The sequence below is a fragment of the Rhea pennata genome, chromosome 6 (assembly GCF_028389875.1).
Source record: "Rhea pennata isolate bPtePen1 chromosome 6, bPtePen1.pri, whole genome shotgun sequence".
NCBI classification, from domain to species: domain Eukaryota; kingdom Metazoa; phylum Chordata; class Aves; order Rheiformes; family Rheidae; genus Rhea; species Rhea pennata.
In genome coordinates this window covers 32819645-32837880 of record NC_084668.1, presented here as the reverse complement: position 1 = coordinate 32837880, position 18236 = coordinate 32819645, and the positions used below count along the sequence as shown (strand labels likewise).

The following is an 18236-nucleotide window of genomic DNA, read 5'->3' as shown; positions in this document are numbered from 1 at the left end:
TTTATTTTGAAATACAAATCATGACAAAGGTCTTCAGTTAGATAAAATTACAATGGAAACTGCTGAGGTATTTTTAACAACAGAGCTCTCCAAATCACACAACTGTCCTTGTTAAGGAAGCTGGCTAAAAGACTGCTTGAGAGTTTTTCCTGTGAGTCAGATAACTGCCATTCTTGCTCACTTTGAATAATGGTTATCTGAATTTGGTGTGACTTCACAAAATTTACTGTGCCCAAGCAAGGGTAGTAGAATGCTCTGAGTATTTTTTAAAACGTATTCAACTTCTGAAAACAGATTGTCATTGTCCTTAGTACTGTATGCAGAAATAAGTCTATTTCTTACATATGTACCAGGGATAGTTTTCCCTCTTGCCACTACCGCAGTGCTTTGGTAGATATTTTAATAAGAATGTTCTACTTTCATCTTATAGTATTTTCAAAATACTTTATTTGTAGTTGCTGAATAGTCTTTTGAAACTGTGGCCGAAATGAAATAAAATTTGTATGCGTAGCTGGAGGCAGACGGTGCTCCGTGGGATACTTCCTTCCAGAGGGTGTCCCGTCTCTAACAGAGCAGCTCCCTGTTCCAGAAAGTTGAAAACATAAACAAGCCCAGATGGCTGCCCTCTGAGCACAGACAGCTCAGTTTTGTAGTCACTTTGTAGTAACTCACACTTTATAACAAACAAATCTACTGGAAGTTCTTAAGAGCGAGGATTTAAAGTAAGTGCAATAGCTGGAAGAAGGATATGATAAAAGGGAAAAAGTGTTGGTGTATGTGTTGTTACTTATTCAGGAACTTTTTCAAAAACAAAACTTGACCTCCACTTAGTTTTCTTTTTGAATTACTGGACTGTAGTAATATTTTTTTTTTACTTTATTATGTATCAGCCTGTTTATTGAAAAACTGTAAGATTATTAATAGAAAGAAAACACACTAGTAAGTTATAGTTATACTTGGTAACCAGCAGTATTTGTAGCTCTGTTTAATTGCACATATGAAGACGAGTTGCTCATTGATTTGTTCTGTTTGAAGAAACAAACCTTTCTTTGTGTTGAGTAGTAGTAGAAGTAACGTACTGGAAGTAAAGCTGGGCTTCCTAATGCATACATTAATTACCTACTAATGTACTACTAATAAAAAGGATAACAAAACTTAATTCTATTGAAACTGAAGTGCATTTAAAGTTCTTAAGTAGTCAGTGTTCCAGATAGCTTTGCTTTGTTTTGAAGTAACATATTTCTGGGAAGTGTTATGAAAAGGATTTGTTAAAAAAAAGTCACTTTTAAGCAAAGTACACATCAAACAAGTGCAAATAAAGTTGTAGCTCTGTATTATTTTAGTAACATATTACTGCAGTTAAAAAAAATCTTTCCATGTTTAGTATCACATTCAAAACTGCTCAGCTTCAATGACATACTATAGAATTCTGAATGCTAAGTCACATTGACAGTGTTCAGCTGTAGATAGTAGCCTAACTTTTTTGGGTTCCTAACTGTAGGCAATTAGGTTTGTAAACATAGGTATCTCTTTGTAAAACAATTTTAATTGTATATGCATATTTAACTTTACAATATTTTTTTCCTGTGGAGTCTCTACTTTTTGAGCTCAGATTGTGAATACAGACAAAATAAAATTGTATGTAGTCTTTCTGGAGGCATTTCTGAAATTTGTTTGCTTATGAAATGTGGAATTTGGCTAAAGTACTGTAGGGAATATAGTGGAATGTTTTTTTCCCTTTGCCATCTCTTAACCCGTTCAACTCAATCCCACATATTTGTTGCCACTCTAGGATCCTTGGACTAAATGAAGCTTTTTATCGCTTTGGAACAAAGTTAGTTTTCACTCTGCTGTGAAATTGTGTTAAGTCTTCAGGACAGTCTTTGCGGTTTCTAGAGCAAGATCTCTAGATCTTCCCTAACATCTAGGATTCCTGTTTGTCAGAGTGACTTTTTACCCCTAAATCCAGGATTTGGTACTAAGTAAAACATAGAAAACCCTGATTTAGTATATGTGTCTACATTAAGATAGAAGTGCAGCAAGCATACATGCATTTTATTTTAATTTAATATGCCTTGTTCTCCCTTCATGATTTATGCTGTGTGAAGCCCCAAAAAGGGGCTGTTGGGGAAACTATTGGTAGTCCATGGTCGTCTTCCAAGCCATGGCACAGATTAGGTCAACCATGCTGTAATCTAAACCTGCTGGCTGGATTCCTTGAGCAACTTAACTAGTTATCAGTGATGTATTGTACTTGGCATCTCCCCTCCTTGTCCCCCAGACACTCCCATCCCTATGGCAAGAATCAGCCTCAAGTCCCACGGAGGTTCTTCTGCACCACACGAATCCCTAAGAAGAAAAGCACAGCCAGTATTTTGCTTTGGAGGAGTTGCATGGCACAAAGGAAGTGGAGCAGAAGAATCTCCAAAGTGTAACTTTAAGTGCTTGTTAAGAATTGCAGGTTTTATAGTCTGAATCATGAGATTTATCTGTTATACAACAGCTGCTGTTGTTTTGAAACTCAATTTAAACACAAAGTAGGAATACCTAAAAATTTTCCTACTTGAGCAGAATGCTTCTGCCTTTTCCAAACCCTCCTGTTAGGGAAAAGAAGGAATATCAATGCAAATATTTTTCATTTCAACCCACTAAAATGACATGCTGTGAAGCTCTTGTTTATCTGAATATGTATAAAATGCTGATTTTGTCATCATCTTCAATTTCTAAAGTTAGCTATACAACTAGGAAGTTAGTTGTAGTTCTGTTATTCGTAGACCTATTTCAGTTACCTGTTGCAGGAGAACACATCAGGATGGAAATTTTATATATTATTTAATGTAGTTGCAGTTGGTAAAGTGATGATCATGTTGCGCACGTACCTGCTTTTTTTGGCAGATGTTGTAGAGTAGTTATCTCTTCCATATATTTTTAATGTCTTCTGAATTTACTACAAGAGGACTTACAGGATAGTGGCATTATTATCTGGGACAAATACCATCAACCACTGTGAAAGGGAGGTTTGTAATGTGCTTTCCACTGTAAAAGTATGCATAAGTATTCCTTCTGCAGTACAACTCCAAAAGTGACTAGTAAGATAGCACAGGAAAGTGCAACAGCCCAGTCCTGTGTCTGAGAATGGCGGAGTTTCTATGAATTGGATAAGTTTGCTTGTTACCAGCAATAAACCTTTTTATAGAGGGGAAATAGTCTAGAGAGATTGAAGCTGAACAGAACATGACTCACCAACCAGCAGAATTCTAGCTCAGTTAATTAGATTTTAAAAATATTGGCAAAGAAAATAGATAATAGGTTTATTGTATTGTAAGCCAGTAAGCTAGATCTGTGACTTTGTGAATTCTGTGTCTTTGATAAACTCCTTAAATGCTGTGTTAGTGCACATCAGTTTTGTAAACATTAGTGGCCAGGTAGGTAAAAGACGAAATTAAAACATGAACTCTAAGGAATATATTTGCAAAGTGATGAATGAGATTTATTGCATTTACCTGTTTGGGGGGTTTTCTTTCATATCAACATTTTTAATTGTAAAATCAAGGAAGAAAAAATGAATTTACCCTTCTAGTTTTGTTGTTCGGTCTTAAAGAGAATGTTTGAAGTATTACATTTAAATGTTTGTATCTGCCAAATAAGCAGTGTGGATCAAGAACTTAATTCCAGTTCAGCTGAACACCAGTAATGCCTTTCCTTATTTTAAAGCACTGAAAGTCTTCCAAAGCGTGGGAACTGTCAAAATCCCCAAAAAGTACTACATCACTTACAGCAAGGGTCACAGAGACCGTCATATGTCAAGCCAAGCTTTCTTGTCACAAGAGTTCACATCTGTGATGGATGAAAAATTCAGTGTTGGCAGATAAATACTGGCAAAAGTATTCTTCAGTTACTGTCCGTATATAAGTGTTGGTCATCTGCTTTGCAGAGGTTCTGAGAGCATCTAAAATTCCAGCTGGAGTTGAGGGGAACAGGAACTTGCACATCAGTGCAAGTCAGAAATCTGTGCTGATATTCAGAAGGACCCTACTTAGAGATAAGTAATGCCAGGTAGCTTATTACAAAATTATTTAATTTAAAAAGGAATTGGGACTATGTTAAAAACATGGTTTTCTACATATGATCCATAGATAATTTTAAGGGTTTCAAAAAAAGAATTTAAGAAAAACAAGCTAGTTTTTTCTAGGCTTAACTTTGTTCTAAATGAGTCTACATCTCAGTTAGGAAAAAGATAAAAAATACTGCTTCAGTATGTCTAAGGCTTTGACTAGAAAAAGATGTTATTCTGTTAAATTGAAGACTGTTTTGTGTTTGGATGTTAATACAGTTCCTGTGTTAGGATGACAAAGCTACATCCAACAAGAAGGTATTGTCAAATGAATTACAAATTAACCCCTCTATTTAAAAAAAATATATATTATTTTTATATATACATACACACACTTCAACTAGTTGAATACTTAGCTATGAATCTGCTCTTTAGTGTATGAAGAGGACTGTAGCTTTTCAGTAAATGCCTTGGGATAGATTTTGTGTACTTATATAAAAGAAACTAACTGAAAGGAGTATCTACCTCTGTAATGCATAACGTGCATCTTTTTTGTGCTTTCAATGCTTTTAGCTTCATCAAATCCAGAAGTTATCAAGATCAGTTCTGTGTTGGATATAGCATCAAAGGTGGAAGAATATTACAACATAGGGTATGTCGTAGGAGCTGTTCATCCTATTATACTGCCGATTGGACGTAGAAGGCATTTTCCTGCAAGTCATATGTATCGCGTGGTGCTTTCACGATTAAAATTAAGGTAAGAGGAATAATTTAGAATACATTGGTTCATTGCTTATTGAAGCCATTTCTAAGTATTGCTTACATACATAATATTATTAACTTGAAATAAGCACCTCAAAGAATCAGTTAAATAACCGTTCTTTGTCTACAACAGTGAGCAACTTGTTAGCATTATTTTTTTTATTAATCCTGAACATTTAATAGAGTAACACTTAGTTTGCATTAGTAAGTATCCAAACAAATCCAAAGTCTGTCTTACAACAGAATTGTAAAACATGTTTTACAATTTACCTTATTTTTAATAAATATTTATAATAAGGTACCTTATGTCTTAGAACCCACTGCAGCAAAAAGCTAGGAGAGTAATAAGCTTTTAATTCCCTCTCATTAATTTTCAAAACTTCTGTATTTAGCTTTTCCCATAAGAGTATTGCTCCCTGAAAATCACTAAAGTATGAAATACTTTAAGCTTGGTCGAGATAAAGTTTCTTCTTCATTCTTATAAAGAAACAAATAATCATTCTGTGATTTTGTGGGGAAATGTGTATAAAAAATTATTTTAGTCACTGAGAGAATATAAAAAATTGCTTTTGTCACTGAGGGAAAGTCAGGAGCTTTTATATTCCTGCTCTGAGATCTTGTTTATTGCTGTTATTCTCACAGCATTAAAATCATCATGTGATCATACAGAAGATTTACAAACAAGTGTTACTCTTCGTTCCTTTGAATGCAGAGTGAAGAAGAACCTTTTGTTCTTAATTTGAATAGCTAGAAAAGTGGATTTCTTACTTCATTCAGATCTCTGATGCTTCCCCTTCCTTTCTCAGTCCTGGGGCAATGCACAAAGGCTCTCAGTTTCTTGTGGAAGGCTGGATAGACACGAATCTGACGGTGCCCCTCGCAGCTCTGCTAGTACTTCTATAAAACATGGTTCACTTCAGAGAATTTCTCGGTCAGATGCCTTACTTAAACAAGCATTGTCCATGGCATTTGATGTCATTTGTTAATGAGAGCTCATACAACTGACTTTCATAAAATTCATCTGCAACCAGGTGAATGTTGTTCACGTGGACAAATGCTCAGAGAAGCAAGGCAGAATATTGCTCTCGAGCTGACGTTGCAACGCACAACTTCCACAATTCAGTTTATTCTTGTAGCTGCCGTATGCTTACGAGTTTGTGATTTGAACCTTTATGCCCTTGAATAAGAGAAGGACAAAAACCTGCACCATCCAAATTCAACTTCTGGATACAAGTTCCCAATTTCCTATGCAGATGTCATATGTATCTATGTGGTTTTCCTGTAGACAAATGTACCTCAGAGTTCTCCAGCTGCTATTTGGAAAGTGACCTTTAACAACTTTCACTGATGTTTCATTTTAAGGCAAAAGTTTGCGTGAAAAAACACTGAAGAAAATACCCTTCTGTTGTAGATGTACACCAAATGTTGTTGTCCAGGTAACAATGGTACTGGCCTTAGCCAAAATGATTCATAATGTTCTTGAACATTAACTGGGACTGAAAGCATTTAGGATTCTGAAACCTATGAGTGACTCAAACACCAAAACTCACCAAAAGTGATTATTATTGCATTGTATTTCTAGTATTTGCCTACACTGCTATTTCATAAAATAGTTGTGACTGTGCTCAAATTTCAAAACTAAACGGCGGCCTATTAACACTTGTGAAAGTACCATTTCTTTTCTTAGTATTTTTTTCCTACAAAACCTGTTCTGTTTTGTGCGTACTACATTTATAGCTCACATCTGTATTTTTTCCATTATTAGAGATAGATGTTTTAGATTTATTTGCTATGAAAGCAAGACTCTTTTTTAAAAAAAAAAAAAAAAAAAAAAAAGTTTGGAGGTTTTTTTTCCTGTTCAGTTCAATTTCCAGGAAATGCCATGAGCAGCCTTCAAGTGAAATATGTATTAAATATTTATATTCTTATCCTGACACTGTAGTACGCAGTACCTTGCTTCATGTAAGAAACTAGATGAAACAAAACACCAAAAAATGCTCACGGAGTTTTAAGCAGAAGTATGAAAAAGTATTGCCAGATTTCATTCATAATCTTTATTCCAAAAGAAAAGGAAAGAATTCCACATGCAAGCATTTGTACAAGTTAGCAGCAAACTACTGACAAAGACTGCTTTCTTTCTGTGTTCTAGCCAGAAGCATACAGCACCCAGAGGACAAAGGCACCCCAGGCTGGTGATTGAGGAATGTCCTTTAATGTATGAAACACTGACAAATGAGGCAGTGAAAGAACTGTTAGAAAAGGTATTGGAGTGTTTTTACCCAAACTTCTCACAGGATTTTTATTTCTAACATAGATGTAATTTATATTTAATGATTGAGGGGCTTGAATATGAGTGGGTTTTTTCTTCTAGTTTAGAATTTTAACTTTATTTGTGCTTTATATAATCTACCAGTTCTTTTCTTAATGTGAAAAGAGTTGTTTTTCTTCTTTAAATGCTTTTTCTAATTTAGGATTTAGTCCTGTGTTCTGTAAAGTTTTGGGGGACTGCACATTTATGTTACTGGAAGTAGAATCAAGCCTAAACTTTGAATCAATCTTTAAAGATTTTAAAATATTAATTCTAGAAAAAACTATTGTACAAGCATTTTTTTTTGAAGTTTTGTGTTGTTCTGTGTTAAGCAAGGTATTCATAACGAAATTTTTAAGAAAGTAGGTTTTTTCATTTTTTTAATTACAACAAAAATACAAAATACACAGTAGTTTTAGTACTTTGCACTTCTTTTGAAAATATTGTATAGTTGAAGAAAACTAAACTTACTTTACAATGCAAGCTGTTGTTCTGGTTCTTTTGTGTTTCACTTCCTCTGTAAAATTGAAGACTTACCGAAACAGGAAATTATTGTTATTACAAGAGTTAGTGATATCTTTACATTAGTTGCTAAAGAAAGAAGTTGAGGAAAAAGTATATTGGAAATATTTAATGATCTTTGAAATTATCAGAGAGATGCTTAAAGTTTTTAAATGGCTTGTTTTGAAATTGTGTTTCAGGTGTTTCAGATTTAAAATTGGACTCCAATACACATTTATACCGTATGTGCATTGCCAGGTTGTCTGTATAGTGGGACCAGACAAATATTTAAAGCAAAAATGTGGTTGAAATTAGCAGTGATTCAGTCTTCCAAGGAAATCTGGAATGTAAGAACTACATGAAAATAATTTGAGTTTAAAATGCTCCCAGTGTTTTAAAAAGACTGAGTCAGTAATCCAGTGTAACCTTATTGTTTTTGAAAGACCTCCTGAGCCTGCAAGACTTTGACACTAGGAAAAAAAAACAAAAAACAAACAACAAAACCTGAAAAACATCATATTACCTCTTTTTCCACATGCTGCTTGTCATGTTTAAAATTTTTTTGGTTGTCTTAGAAAAACAGCTGCTCTGTGCAGTCAAAATAATGGCTGAATTTTGGGCAATTGTAAAATCATTCCTATGCATCGGTAATGGTGATAAACAATAACACTTCAGTCTTTCATGATACTAAAAAACGCATGGTAGCACCGTCAGTTGTTTGAGTGTTACCAAATCTGTCAACTGAGTAGTTCATATGGGTTAAGTCGGGTAGAGAGCCTTCCCTCTCTCCCCTAACTCTTTTCTAGATCGGGATTTGTGTATCTCGCTGCGAAGACTTCATTGCTCAGTGGATTTGGTAGCACAGGATGTCGGTGGGATCGCCTTCCTAGGCTACAGCTTATCCCAGCAAAAAAACCAGCCGTATCCCACAGCTGGCACATACTCTAAAGTTGTATTTCAACACCTCAGTGAGAAGAGAAACACTGTTGGCTGGAAAAGAGTAAAGAGGATTTTCATCTGCTTCCCCCTGCGCCTTACAGTGGCAGGGAGGAGCGGGACGTTAGAAAATAATAGTGAGGCTAAGTAGCCCATAGAGGAACCAGGGAATGATAAATCTTAACACAAGATAAACAACAGGTATTTCTGTAGTATTTGTGGTTAGTAATTTTAGTACAATTAGTACCACATACATTTAGAGGATCAATACTATTTATTGTGTCAGTATCTTACTTATCACTAAGACACAGCAAGTAAAATACTTTGGTTTTGTTCTAAATGAAGAATTTTGTATATGCTTAAGTTAGTATCAGTACTTGCCACCTTCCTTGACCTGAGCACAAAGGCACTCTGGCAGGCTTCTATTTGCTTTAAAACATGGGCAACCTACAAACTACTTTATTATAACACAAAAGATTGCATCCTTATATTTTCTTGAAAGTCAGCAATCTAATAAAACATATGTAGAGATGTTTTTTTAAAAAAAAAAAAAAAAAAGTTATTCACTGTCTTAAAATCACTTACCAGTTAACTTTCTGTGGTAAATGCAGGTTAATGAAGCCGCTAAAAGAGGAAAGAAGTTTGTGGGATTTATAACGCAACATTTACCTCAACCTAAAACCTGTAATGGAACAAACACCGATGGAAATGCAGAGTTGGAATCAACGCTAGGCAGGAGAAACAGGGAACACAGAAGAAAAAATTCTGACGAAAACTACAAGAGCTGGAGTGAGGGGACACTGAGTGGTCAGTCATCTGAGAGTGGGATAGAGGAGGAAATGCAAGCAGAAAGCAGGCTGTCACCGGATACAGATGTCCAGTTTGGAAAAGAAGGCAGCCCTGTTAAACCACGAAAAGGAGATGGTAGTAAATACTATTTATTTATTGCAGAAATAAGATATTTTATAGAGTTATCTTTTTTGGCTTAAAAAAAAGCATTGGAAAAATAATAGAACAGCATATTTTATCAAATACTAGCTTTGGAAGACACTGCTTGCTTAAATGTATGCTTATTTCAGAAAACATTTCCAAGAAGGAGCCAAAAGAAATACTTACGTTCTGCACTATGTATATGTGCACTGTGGTAATATGTAAAAATGATATTTTCATACAGACTATTTTAAATGTACTGTTAAAGTTGTAGTTTATAAAATGTGTAAAATTTTCATTTTAAATCTGGTACTTGATATGTAAACAACAAATATGTGGCTGGAAGAAAGTTTCGTCTTAGAACGATGTGCCTGTTCTAAAACTTTTTTCCCATATGTGTTAGTTTTTACCTACTCTTAGTATTCGACCACAAACTTCGAATGTGTTTGCAAGATGGTGCTATAATGATCACAGTTCTCTTGCCTATTTTAAAACTCACAACAAAGGAATCCCCTTAGGTTTAGTGCTACTTCATGCTTCTCCTCAACTTTGTTACAAAGTGAATTTGCATTGGAGAATATTAAGCCTTAAAAAGTTGTTTAAGGAGAAGAAAAACTAGTAGAAAACCTAGTTGTAGAAGACTATATAAACTATATAGTGTAGTCTGGGCAAGATGCTGTCTAAAACAACATCTTCTGACACTAAAGCATTAAGGCCTTCTCTTTTGCTGGGAAAATAGGTGAGAACTTGATTTAAGTAATCTAATGCATGCGAACTAATGCTAAATAGCACTATATTGAAAACAAGGCAGAATGGTATTTCCACGTAAGTGGAGGAAAAGATTACGGGAAGGACTAGAGTTTACCTTGATCTCATAATTCACATCGAATCAACAAACTGTCTGGTCTGTACTGGGATTTTACTCTCATGTTTGTTAGTTTCCCTCATGAAGATAAGCCCTTTCCTGGGAAAGAGAGTAAGTTCTTGAATTATTTTATTTGAATCTTTTAATTTCCTCTGTGCACTCTTTTTCTTTTCTTTTTTCCTCCTCCCTGAGTGACTTTCCTCCCTGATTGTGAGGGGAAGGTATTGAGATTACATTTTGACAAAATAGGTTCTTCCCTGATGTGCCATCCGGGTTTTAATTGCTCTCAAAAGCAACCTTTTCACATCCCTGTTAAGAGTTAAGCACCCTCTCTAGTTTGTGGACTGCCAGGATAATGACTCTAGGCACTGAGATAATCAATGTCCCTCTTATTTCTAACACTTGAATTAAAGCAGTTCTCCTACAACATGCTGAGCCTTTGTGGCGTGATCTATTAAAGCTTAACTCTTTCCTTACAGCTTGAAATAGTGGGGTTTTCATATATAGCAGAATGTAAATCTTGTAATTAAAAAGTGGAAAACTTTTGATTCTGAAGCTCAGAGCAGGTTCTGAACAGAGCTTTGATCAGGCCTGTTGGTGTAACTGGGTGGATTATCAACCTGTGCGTTTTCTAAAGGCAGAGTTGTCAGGAAATTCTTCAGAAAGTTTTGGCAGGAATGTGCCTGTCTGCTCTGCTACTAGTCAAGTACTCACTCAAATTACGGGGGTTTGTAAGACAACTTCTGAAAATTTACCCCCTTTGCTTTGCAAATGTTTTCTGCAATCATCATTTTTTAAAAAATGCTGGTGTGAATTTTTAAAGAAACAGTGTTACATGCATGCAGGTATATACTGCCGCTTCAGTATGCCATGTTCATCTCAGTCTGCACTCAGAAGGTAGAAAAATTGTGTGTCTGAGTGCCAGATTTGGGGAATGATAACCTGTGAGTTTTGATTGGTTATGTTTATCAGAAATTTGTCTCCACTAGCAATATTTTTAAAAGTATAACTAAATAAGCAGAACTTACAGGTTTCGTTGTACTCTGGTGCAGTGTTAGGGTTGTATCCTCTCACTCCTTTGTAAATGTGCTTACAGAAACAGGCTTGCTGCAGTACATAGGAGGGGAAATCAACTGTACCAGGATAAGCACACTTATGCTAATATAGCCATCTATGGAGGTGACACAATAAAAATATATTAAGAAAGGAAAGGCATCTCTTGTCACTAGAGCTCAAAATTTTGTCCTGAATTCAGTGTGCCTCGTTCCAGGCATCTGATGTCACTGGCAGAAGTGCCACCACCCTAGACCACTCATAACAAGTAGAGGTACTTCAGAGATCAGTTCACACTGCTTACGGTGGAAAATTACCCTTTGGAAATCTCCCTCTGTTCGTGGAGCCCAGCGGGACTAGCCTCCCTGCTGGCATCATCTAAACCAAGTTCCTCTATTTTGGCCATGTGCGTACTTCTGCTTTCTAGAGCTTGATGCTGATTCAGGCTGCTCGGAAATGGAAATATTGGACATAATTTCAGGACCTTTTTATTACGATTACTTTTATCTTACTTCCCCAAAACAGCAGCAGACATATATATGAGTGTATCTGTATAATGTTCTTTTTTTAGAGTGTGTACTTTTAGCTAAAATTTTAACTAATCAGGGTTTTCCTGAAATACTGTGGATTTGTGAAATTTAGTTCTTTTGATGAAAGTTTGTTTGTGACTCTGTTTTTGTAACAACTGTAGTAATACCTAGGCATAGAAAACATTTGAAGTTGTGCACATTTTGTTGTTTATCTTCCACTCCCTCCCCTTTCACCCCCCATTCATCAGTTACTCTGTGGAAAACCCCAATAGGCAGCTAGTTAAGCTGATGGTTAGGCCATCTTCAGAAGAAGATGGGTACAAATGATTGCTATACAAAACATTCCTAATGTTTAAAAATTTAGAAAATTGTCTTTAATCTTCAGTTAGTTTTGTGTATTTGTAGTCAGAAGTTGCGTGTGTAACAGAGATGAAGTTTGTTCTCTGCATTTTCTCATGCTTCTGCTATATTTCCAGTACATAAACCCCCCCGCCTAGAGGTCCAATGACAACCCAACAGGAATACGTTCAAATTGTTCTTACATTCCCAAGCATGCCCCACCACCACCACCTTCTTGAGTGGGTGAGGGACTCCAACAGTAAAGCTGTATCAGGAAATAATTCTTGGTACTGTTTTTTTAGCATTAGGACACTAGACTGAAGTAGAGAATAATAAAAAGACTAAATATTTTTAATCACTGTCTTCTGGAGCTTCATTTTTCTTTTTTTTTTTTCTTTTTCTCTTAGATAAGCTCTATACAGTCTTCAATGTTTTTGATGATGATTCTACTTGCTGGACCTATCATGAGGGCAATTTGTCTATGAAAGTAACAAGAAAGGGACCAGTTGTTAGCACACTTGAAGCGGACTGGCTGGAACTAACTACATTTTATTATAAACAAGGATTGTCCTTAATTGACTCTTTTGTGCAATGGGAAGCTTCTAAAGGTAAGTATTATTTCTGAGTATTTTGAGGCTTGTGCTTATTTATACAGGTCTACTTATTTTGCATAAGAAAACTATGTTTTGCTGCTTAAGATGAAGAGCAAAATATAAACATGTTCAGGTAGTATTGTAAATTTGTAGAATCTAATACCTGATAAAGTGTTTTCTGGATAGCTATAGCTTCAAATAATTGAAATATCTATTTTTTTTTTATCAAATTCAGGATTTCTGAAATAGAAAAGCAGAGTAGCATTATAATGGAATAAAACTTTTGTTCTCATGGTCTTTTTCTTGTTTTATTTATTTAAAATGAAAACATTGGGAAGAAATATTTAGATATATTTTTTTTCCTGGTGTTTATATTGTGCTGCTACTCACTCAAGGTGCAGTCTTGCACTTCACTCAGTATTTCTAATGAGACAAAAAAGCATCTTCAGTTCTTGCTGTGCTTCCTTAAGTCAAAGGAAGCCTTTCCACAATTCCTAGTTTCTTCAGTTCTTCGTTGGGCTTAAGAATTCTTTCCAAAACCCCAAATTGCTTTAAAAAATTACTATTTACTATTGATTTTTATCTAGCATCCTTATGTAGTTTGTTCTGGACAGATCTGAACATGTGCATTGAGTAGAGAGATTTGCTTCTGTGCTTGTCCTCCAAGATCTTTTCATGTAGCTGGGAGAAGGATCTCCCATGGTGTCTCCTGTTTCTTTGGCTCTTCTGCAAGGATCTACCTGCTCTTTTAGTACTCGCTCAAATTGCTGTGATGATAGAGCTTTAGAGCACTGGATTTTCTTGTGGCTTTTCAAATATCCTTGTGCATTATGACAGTATCAGCTCAGTCTCTGTTTCCCTTTGGAGAGACTCTTCTTGCTCTTTCACCATTGCTAACCTTCACCATCCCAATGAACACAGATAAGCCCCACTAGTACCATTACTGGCCCAAACCCATCACTGTGCACCCTGCTGAGTGCAAAATGCAGTGCTTTGGCAGATCTGCCAGGCTTTGTGGTACTGCTGCTAGCAACATTCAGCACGTCCTGTGACGGGAGATGATGTTCATCAGCTGAAGCTCTTTGAACTCTAAAATACTGTTGTCGCTCAAGTATGTATAATTAAGAAATGTACCTGAGTTTGAACTGAATTTGTCCAAACAGCAGAAATTAGAAGAGGTGCAAAAAACTATTGTCCAATCATTTGAAATTAACATGAAGAAAATGGTAATTTTAATACTGTAATGTTGAACAGGCGAACAGTAAAGGTGAACAGGCTAGGAGAGTTTGACGTAATTAATCTTTCTCAAATTTATTAATTATTATAATAGATATTTCATACCAAATTTAGAGTTTATATTTCACTGTATGAAATATCATATTTTGTCTTTGGCTAAATTTGTTTTAGCCTCGCTCATACTGGGTTCTAGATTGTTGGTATTCCTTCAGAATTGCTTAGGGCAGTCCAGTGTAAGTAAATAAAATACAGAACTGCTGTGGAGAAAAACTGTCTTGTTAAAAGTTCGTTGCAAATTTTCACAGACCTTAACAAACAACATATGGAAGAACTCAGACTGATTAACAAGTGCATTAATTTACTTAACAAAAATGTATTAAAATGGCTTTCATGAGTCATTTTACACCTGGTTGTTGTTTTGTTGTTGCAACATGAATTACACAATAAAGCTAGAAATACAATTGTTTGGGTTTTATATATTTTTACATTTGCTAATGAAATGTGTTTAGTTGCTCAACATAGTTGCCTCGTAGTTTACATTCGAGAGAAGGCAAAGGACTCTTCTGGTGCTTTTGCAGTGTATCTGCCTTTGTGGTCCTAATCACTCCAGGACAAACTCTTTCAGTAGATACATATGCTTGGGGGAGAGATCTGGCTTTCTGATTTGAAAACAGAAGGATACTAGAGTTACTAGTCAATCATACACACTATTTTAAAAGCAGTAAAACCCAAGTATTTATGAAGTTCTTCAGATGGCATAATTGTGAAGGCTCTTTTTCTTCTTTTTACTGTGTTACTTTTATACTGTACATTCCTTCATACGCATCAATCCATTTCTAATTAAGATACTCTGTATTAAATATGGCTTTTCGTCCATGTTCTGATTAAAAATAACAATTTGTATTCTGTATACCCTCTGCAAGGCTTGGGTTGATGGGGATTTGAAATTAAAATACAAATTTTTGAAAGTTAAATAATATGGTTGCTTTAAATTAAATCTTAGAAATAAAGAGCGTTCTTGAGTTTTGGGTTTTTTTTCAGTAATTTAGCTTTGAGTGTGAATTGTTATGTTTCTGTAACTCTTGCAAAGTAAATTTAGTGATTGTCAGAATATATGGAGAAACTCTTAAGTGCATCAGCATAACTATATTTACATCAGGTTGATTTTGTCAGCTGTTTCCTCTGAAATGGCATCTTTTGTGCATGTAAACAGTCTAACGCTACTGTTTGTATTGGCCGTCTTGTTTGCTCTGAAATTTTAATTCCTATCTGTTGGAGTCCCTAGGAGAAGACAGACTCCTTTGGGGGAGGATAGGTGAGAAATCAGACCCTTAGTTTTCAATATGGTTTTTTTAGAGCTAGAAAATAACTCTCTGGAGCTATCTTACAATTCCCAGAGGATTGTTTCCAGCAGCTGTTGAAATTAATCTCTGCAGCTGCTGTCCAGCAACAGGTTTGTCGTTCCCTGGAGCTGACTGCTTTTTTCTGTATGAGGAACTAGCCCATCTTTAATGCCCAGAGTATGACTTATTAGAGATTTTGTGCTGCCTTCTCCCAGCAGTTGGTGCTTCTGGTTCTGCCCCACGTGACAGGTATGTATTTCAGAGTCCTGGGTGTGACGCTGCTGGATTGAAATAGATATATTTGAAGGCACAACCTCGTATGTGATTGGAATTCTGCAGCTGATCAAGGGTCTGTAGCCCATGTAAGAAATTAATTTAGCTACTGAGTTCTTCTTAAGCTAAAATGTTTATTCAGGAGATGAATGTTGAGGAGTTCTACAGCCAGCTAAAGATTTGCCATCTAGGAGAGAAAAAGTATTTAAGGATTTGCACTCATTACTGTCATTATACTACTTGTGTGTGCACACGCATTTCCAATCATCACCTCAATTCTGTTTGTTTTCTTTTACACTGTGAACTGTCTATAGCAGCAATTGTCCTTTTATACGTTTTAGTGAAACTAGCAAATTTTAGCTGGTGCTTTAATATAAATAAAGATAATTTTTTCAGGTCAAGCAGCTATAGAAATGCAGCACAATTTTCTTGATTGGAGCATCAACAAGGCTAAAGCATTGTCCTCAACAGAATGATTAGATGAAGAAGTTAATATCACATGTAACTTTAGTAATTTTTTTCGAGAGGTGATTTTGACATGATATACTTTATGAAAAAAACATTTTTTCTCAAAATACCACTGAGTGGAGGTGCCCTATTTCAATAAGTATTTAAAATTCAGAGTTACTCAATCATGTTTGAATGACAGAAAAGAAATATTCAAACCTTTTATAGGTTGACTGCGCATTTTAAGTGTCTGCCTGCACAGTGAGGAAAGTTTGAAGTCCATGAATTAGTAACATTAAGCATTCATAAATTTTCAGGGAGTTTTTAGAGATATTCATGTGTTTGTACCTGAAGCCATATATTCAGTTCCATATATGAGAAATTGGTAAGGAGATCTGGTAATAAGCTGGCTTTGTGCTCTAAAAGCTTCTTCCGTGATAGAAGGAACCTCAGTTTCCCGTCAAAAATGCAATCAGGTTATGTTTGTGTATATTCTAAAAATAAAATAACATGTCCAATATCTCTGTAAATATGCAGAAAAGATATATACACGTAAGTATTTAAATAATCGTAACTCAAATTACATAAATCTGCTGTATGTAATATAGTAAAAATAATATGAATTAACGTGAAAAATAATATAAATAAATGCGTGATATATTTCATACTAGCAAACAGATGTTAAAAAAAAATTGAACTCCTGCTTTAATTAGGGAATTTCTGTGACTATCTGGTCAAATTCTTGTATCAGACTAGTGGCGCTCCAAAGGTTTTGTTTATCTGCTTGCCTTTTTTAAAAAAAAACAAAAAACTTTATCCCCTTCACCTGAAACTGTGGCAAAAATAGTCTTCTCTGTACATATGTGGCATGTTAGAGAAGATTTAAATCTGATATTCTGCGGATTACTTAGTTTTTCTGGTTAAATTTAGTTTAATTTTTTCTTTTTAGTTTTCAAGATAGTCAGCTGTTGAGGTACAGCTGCACAAAAGGCTTCCAGGGTGGCTCTTAGGAGATGCAAAACCAGAAAATGAACCAGCACGTGATGCACAGCTTTAGTTTGGGCCAAGTGGATATTGTCAAACTTTCATGAGAAGTAAGCCAGGGAGGTGTGCTCTGGAACTTCCTTCCCATCAGGAATCTTCTTACAATTACTTTGGTTTCAGGCTCTTCCTGTGGTCTTTTATGTATTATTTAAGTAACTGCAGCGAGGCTTTGCACTTTGTGCTTCATTTATCTTGCAGCGCTCTCCCACTGCACCAAAAGCCACATTTATTGTCAGGCATACCACACTGAAGCTGAGTAAAGAGCTTTAGCATGCTGCAGGGGATGTGTTGAATATAAGAGACCTGAATTCAGACTTAAACATGGAAGTGGCTAATGCTTTTGAGAAAATGAAGCCTATATTGGGTTTATAGCTCAATTCCTTTAGGGAAAAAAAGACTTTGGGAAAAAGGCACTATGAATCTGAGTGATTTGATGTCTCAGGTCATTTTAGTTCAGAGGACTTTCCAATAAGAAAATGTAAGCTCATGCATAAATAACTGTAAGATAGGGACTTAAAATTTTATTTCAGCTTACATTCATCTTTATTTTCACAGGGGACTACTTGCCCAAATCTTTAGAAGGATTATTTATCTATGAAGAAGAAGGTTCTGGAGTTCCAGGTTCTAACAGGAAAGGAAATGATGCAATAGTTGTTGAACAGTGGACAGTCATCGAGGTAAATTGGTGATTACTTAGAAATGTAATTTTCTACTTCTAATTTTCTTTGTTTCTTTGTTAGAATCTTTGTATGAATGTTGATAAACATTAAGGATGGTTTCTTGAAGCCACCTGGATAAACTAAACTAGTGCTGAAGTGTTCCCTAAATAAAAGGGGGAGGAAAATAGCAACTGGAAGTTAAACAAGTAGAAAGTGATAGTGAATGAATTACATGTAACTCTGATGCACGTTCTTAGTAAAATTTTAGTTTCAATGTGAAACAAAAAAAATACTCTAATGAAGTCACATTGGGCTACCTAGTACCATCATATAAAATTATTTTAATGTTCTTTAATATTTTAA

At 35.4% G+C, this 18236-nt stretch overlaps 1 protein-coding gene across 3 annotated transcripts in view; it reads left to right on the top strand.

Moving 5' to 3' along the window:
• The window catches only part of RFTN2 (raftlin family member 2), a 33167-nt gene that overhangs the window by 835 nt on the left and 14096 nt on the right, over positions 1 to 18236 (top strand). For all 3 annotated transcript variants that reach the window (XM_062578679.1, XM_062578678.1, XM_062578680.1), the window contains exons 3-7: positions 4628 to 4811; positions 6966 to 7077; positions 9173 to 9485; positions 12686 to 12886; positions 17770 to 17891. In XM_062578679.1, the coding sequence (XP_062434663.1) occupies positions 4628 to 4811; positions 6966 to 7077; positions 9173 to 9485; positions 12686 to 12886; positions 17770 to 17891 (932 nt within the window). The remainder of the gene's footprint in view (positions 1 to 4627; positions 4812 to 6965; positions 7078 to 9172; positions 9486 to 12685; positions 12887 to 17769; positions 17892 to 18236) is intronic.